General features: G+C 41.9%; 1 protein-coding gene across 9 annotated transcripts in view; it reads left to right on the top strand.

Annotated features, from left to right (window-relative positions):
• Positions 1–359: 359 nt before the first annotated feature.
• Positions 360–6,000, top strand: part of acap3a (ArfGAP with coiled-coil, ankyrin repeat and PH domains 3a) — an 86,575-nt gene continuing 80,934 nt past the window's right edge. For all 9 annotated transcript variants that reach the window (XM_049016059.1, XM_049016052.1, XM_049016055.1 and 6 more), the window contains exon 1: positions 360–545. In XM_049016059.1, coding sequence (XP_048872016.1) covers positions 499–545 — 47 coding nt within the window. In that variant the 5' untranslated portion in view covers positions 360–498. The remainder of the gene's footprint in view (positions 546–6,000) is intronic.

Genomic DNA, 6,000 nt, shown 5'->3' with positions numbered 1-6,000 from the left:
TACCCTTGAGGATAAGATATTTATTTTATTGCTCTTTCATCGCATCAGGCCCAATTGTTCTCGTTAATTTAAATTTAAATACACCTAATAATGTTTGGCACAGAACATTAAATACCTAATTTATATTTTATGCAATAATGCTTGTTAAGTTTGCCAGCATATTCGAAATGATCAGAAACCACGTCATAATGCAATGATGCTACCTTAATTTTCTAAATTAATATTAAAACGTGCATTGGCTTTCTTTAATGAAATCACTGGCCGCGCGCGTGACATTCGGGATGATTTATCAATGGAGTAGAAGTTTGACGACGGTCCCTTAGTCTTACGGCACCAGACTAAAGCTCAAAATGCGCTCAGTGTGGTTAGTGTGCGAGACGAGCCCTGACTCTGCTTCTCGGGACTAGGGCAAGACAGCGGAGTACACCGTACCATTCCCTCCTTGATTGCGGGCAATGAAATTTACAGATTGAAAGTGGGGGAGGAATAATATATAAAATGACGGTGGACTTTGAAGAATGTATCAAAGATTCTCCCAGATTCAGGTAAGAACGTGTCTTTGAAATAATGTGGAAACTACAGCTGAAATTCTCTTGTTGAATTATTCCATATTTCCAGCCACGAGGATTCACTGCAGATAGAGCAGATACATGTTTAGGTTGTACTATAAATAATGTTCGTGTAGAATATGTGTGTGTATGTGTAGATATATATATTAAATTTTGATTACCTAAATCAATTTCCTTGCAAAACAGCGCACATAAACGGCTCCAGTATAATTCATGACATTTACATATCCAGCCGGTATGATGCGCTTGCCTGTATATAAACACGAATCAGGCTTGTTATACACTAATGCTTAAAAAATTTGAGCCAGAATTGAATGAATGAACACAGAGAACGGCGTGCATATTTCACGGACATTAAAAACTCAGTATAGATTTCGGCTAATTAGATACCACGTTGAATTACAACCAAGGGCTCCCGACGACATTAATTAGTGTAAGTGAAGACAATTACATATAAATTTATGGTGCATTCGAGGATCGTTTGTCAGCCAAATGTGTCCAAAATCAGTACTTGCACTGGTTTATACGCGGGCTAATTACAAGTAATTTGATCATATGTCCTTTATTGTGGTTATTTGTAAAGTAATTGCTGTGCACAAAACACAAGGGTTAAAATGGTCCCGTTTTCCCATTTTCTGAAGGCGGGCATGGAAAAGGACTTCAGATCGCATTCATTTTCAATAGTGAAAGGAGAAGGACATAATGGAAGAAGAGATCTAGCGTCTGATCTTAACATTTCGGTACGATCGTGTTCAAAACTCACATTAAAACGGGATATTGCGGTACGATATGACCGGCTGCATTCGCATGGGTGAAACACCATTAACGAAATATACTTTATATAGAAATACATTTTATTACCCGGAGCCCAAGGAGGGGGCTGGCAGGGGGAAAAATGTTCCACTGCATAGTTTCATGCTGAAATGTCAGCCTTGTCGTGCAATGAGCTCTCTGGGTCCGTAAGGCAATGCTTGCTTAAAGATACGATACATTCCCTGTTTAAAAATTAAAACACGGTGCATTTTAGTTGTCGATGCGTGAGTGATATTTTTGAACGGTTTTCTTAGCAGAGGCTAACTGATTTGCTCTAATGAATGAGATAACGGGGTACAACAGCACATGCTCTCGTCCTCGTCGGATGAATGATCATCTTCTGAGCCATATCAACTGTTTGCCATTTAGAAACAATCTAATGTTATACCTCACTGACCCCGTGTTCTGCTGCTGGCATAATGTTTTGGTGAAAATCGTGCACATGATTGTAATGCAGAAGAACGGAACATAGATTTTTTTTTGCATTCAGAATTCCTCTCCGCGTTATGCTTGCCGTTCGCGAGCAGAAGAGGGACCATCTTATTTTATAGTGTTAACAACAATGTAATATTTAATAGCTTATTATAAACATGGCTGGTAAATCCTATATGCAACATAGGCGACTGCTTAGGGTGCCAGCTTCTCATGGGGCACTGACGGGGGCACAGCGGTGGTGCTCGCCTAGGGCGCCACCTTGGCTGGGACTGTTACTGTTCACAAGGTTAACATACGAGTCCCACAACCTTAAAAGCATGAGGCAACAGTGCTATCCACTACGCAGTCTTGATTTTGGTTTACAGTTTCATTGCTGATATTCTTGTAAGGGTGAATCATCATATTTCCACATTTTTAGATCAGTATGTTTCAGTCTAATTACAATTGTACCACAGCTTTCCATCTCGCTGAGCTGTGGAACCCTGCCACTTCTCTAATTCATTAAAACAAAAGATTGCAGTCTGAGTCCTGTTGAAGACTGGCTACATTTAGGCTATATAAAAAACACTGTCACGTTATTTGTGCCCTACAATCCCCTCTAATCATACCCTCACAGCTAAGCTTTATTTGCACATCTTTTCAAGAGAACATAATGTCATACAATACGAATGACAAACCCAGAATGGATGCTAACACTCTCAGAACATAACAGTGATTGTTTGCTCCTGAATCATTTAAGATAAGTTACTTTTATTTAACACATTTTTATTGAATGCTATGTGCAACTGATAGAGCAGGAGGAACTGGTCCCTGAAGCAGTTGGGGTTAAGCACATCGCTCAAGGGCCCAGTGATGAAGTCACTCTGCCAAGTAGGGGATTTGAACTGGTGACCTTCCGATATAGAGGCCAAACCTGCAGAACCGCACCACTCCCATGATTTTATTTTGTCAGCTATACCACAGAACAATGCCTATTACACCCAATGCGAAATGTGTATTTCTTGGCATATCTTGTGCCAATTTCTGAAAGGAAAGTGGGTGTTATTTCAAAATTGGTATATTTATGCAAAGTTACGCAATCTCAACCCTTTCTCCAACAGAAGTAGAGGGGCCGGCATGTTTTGTGAAGTTGATTTTTGGCAGGTCATGCCCTGGCAATGGACAGGTGACAGTTGTTGTGCAGGATTTGCTAGAGGGTAGATCAGTGTGTTTTATTATCAGGATGGAGTCGAGGTCAAAGGCTTCTTAGAAGAACCTTAGTACAATCAGGGGTAAATGATTTTCTGGGGGTTTTACAATGAAATTAAAGTCTCGGACTGTATATGCTTCTTGGTACCAGGCTGTTTGCTCACTAGCATTAGACAGTTAGTGCTTTAGTAATGTAAATTGTGAGACTGTGTTTGAGAAGGAACAGAACATGCATACCTTGAAGAGTGGTTTGCTCAATGCCACCCCTTCCAAAAAAAAAAAAAAAAATACTTTTGACAAACAGACCCTGGGAAAGATTTATTCAAAAAGCTTTTTTGTGAGAAATTGTGAAGATGGAATGGAACATTTGTTGGGTACTTTAGGGAAGGTCAGAGGTCAAAACCTCTCGGGGAATTCCAGGAAACTCTTCCTTTGCTGGGAGCTTCAATAGATCCTACAGTTCTTTTTTCCCCCACAGTAACAATGGTGAATTTTAATTTTTAGTTTTGTACACAAGGTTTTATATGTTATTTTTAATATGATTTTTGGTTGTTATTATACCGTTGCCTGTACATTTTACAGGAAGGTCTCCTGAAGCGAAGGGAGTGGTTTTACGGGTTGGTACGGTTTTGATTTACTGCAGTATTGACATTGGGGAAACATTCTTTCCATTTTGCATCTGTGCTTTATTAACAAGACACTTGGAATAGTGCTATGAAGCAGCACTACCTCATGACCCTTAACATGCGCGTTGTATCGGGGGTTACATAAACAAGGCAGGCTTTTCCCGGACACATTTCCATTTTCCTCGCATCGGCTCCCACTCTCTCCGCCGCCTCCCCAGATGCATCGTCTGCGTCCATTGTGTGACCACCGCCCCACGGAGGGCTGTTGCACATACCGACTTGCCGTCAAATCAAAGACTTCCAGACTTGGCGGTGGTTCCGTAATGACCGCCATCTGGGCTCGTGAGTCAGATCACAGGAAGTGGCGAGTCAAGGGTTTTCTACAGGAACTTTCTCTTGTGTTTATGTGGAAAGCAGCCAGACCCAGGATCCGAAGTGAAACTTGCTCGACCGTTAATGCATCCCAAGATCCTGGAATGTTTATATTGGCTAATTTTCCACAATTTTTTATTTTATAATGTGTATTTTTTATTGGGAGGATTGTATATCTCTTATTGCATTGTTATTTTCAGTTTTTGAAAACTTGCCTTAAATAATATGAATATTACCTACTTGATGCTAAATTGCCCATAGGGGTGCATGCGTGAGTGAATGGTGTGTGAGTGTGCCCTGCGATGGGCTGGTCCCCCATCCTGGGTTGTTCCCTGCCTCGTGCCCATTGCTTCCGGGATAGGCTCCGGACCCCCTCGACCCAGCAGGATAAGCAGTTTGGAAAATGGATGGATGGATGGATGGATGGATGGATGGATGGATTACCTACTTGATTGCCAGATAAGCACCATGAAAAGAAAGCAGTATTTCCACACATATACTTAATTTCTGTAAGTTATTCATTCTCTTTAGTCTTCCTACATACTGCTGACAAACTGCAAATAACTACAAAAGAAGTTATCAAATCCAAAACGCCAGCCAATGGAGTAAATTGGGCATATTGCTTTAATAAGTACGAGGTGTATGACCTTAAACAGGATCAAACACATGTTTCGGATTCTGTTATGTTGCTTGGAAGCTGTCATTTCATACCGATGAAATCAGAATTAGAGTCTTTCTCGCTACTTCCTGCCAATTTCTGTTGGCACGGCTTGCTACTGTTAGAGACACCACAACAATAGACGACTAACTATTAGGATTTAATGCAGACAGGTTAATAAACACAAGACACCCAACAGAGAGGAGTAAATGCAAGGGATGTGATGCATGCAGTGGTTTGTGCAAATTCAAGTAGTGCAATGCAGAAAGTTTCCATAGATACAATAAAGAATAAACACAACATGCATATATATGAATAGTACAGCCCACAACTGGACAGCCGGTCGTCCAGGTTAATGAATATTAACAGACTTGAGGAACAGAGATGCTGTTTTGCAGCTCAAATCACTTGGTGTCCAATTCTCACTTGAGGGATATTTGTCTTCTGCTCTGCCAATTACGGTTGCCTGTACCAGTAAAATTATCCAGGCTTCCCTACCTCCTGTCAGGCAGCTTTGTCACCTTGTCAGGCCCTTTGTGGTCACAGACACGCTCTTTGACAGACCGCGGTATCTTCCAACTCCCACAAAGCCATTAACTCAAAGTGTAGCAATCGGATGCTAGTTAAACCGTCAGTTCTTTCCTTAGTGGGAACGTGGCGTCCCTTCTCGTGCATAGCGGCTTTGGCTTTTGTCCTGGGAATACCTCCAACTGTCAGGCGCACGGGCCCAGCTGAACAGCGTCCACAGGCCGATGTTTGTGTTTGTTGAAAAGCAATCTGCGGCCTCTAGTCGGCGATTTGGCCGACGCCCGGATTCAGAATGAACACCCACCCCCACCCACCGTGTTCCAGCAGCCAGCTGTATTGTCGGAAACATTAAACGAGTGGCTCGATTGTGCCGAGACAATGCCTCGGTGACTCTGTGTCGGACCTGCCTCCACCTTCAGTGGGCGGAGCTTGCTAGATATCAAGAGCACAAATAAGATCCCCAAGCTTATTGTTTATTCTGCGACCTTACTTGAGATGAAAGCTTTTGAAGACAGATGGGTGAATGATGAATCGGTAAATGGATGAAAGGATGGTTGACTTTACCATTGGATTCTGAGTCTGCGGCAAAGTCAGTCTTCAGTGCTTTGCTGATTAATATTTATTAGTTGAACAAAGACTTGGAACTCAGCTTCAGTCTAATAAACCTTGAGATGCAAAAAAAATGTGCTTATTAGTAATAATAACGTGCCTGCCGTGAGTCAAACTGAACACCCTCCCTCGTTGTTATACCGGGAGGAAGCAGTCAGACTGGTTGGTGAGGTCACTTAGTCAGCCTCTGCATTGTGCAGTC

The sequence above is a fragment of the Brienomyrus brachyistius genome, chromosome 6, assembly GCF_023856365.1.
Source record: "Brienomyrus brachyistius isolate T26 chromosome 6, BBRACH_0.4, whole genome shotgun sequence".
Classification (NCBI taxonomy): Eukaryota; Metazoa; Chordata; class Actinopteri; order Osteoglossiformes; family Mormyridae; genus Brienomyrus; species Brienomyrus brachyistius.
The sequence above is the reverse complement of the archived record's forward strand: the minus strand, read 5'-3'. Positions and strand labels throughout refer to the sequence as shown.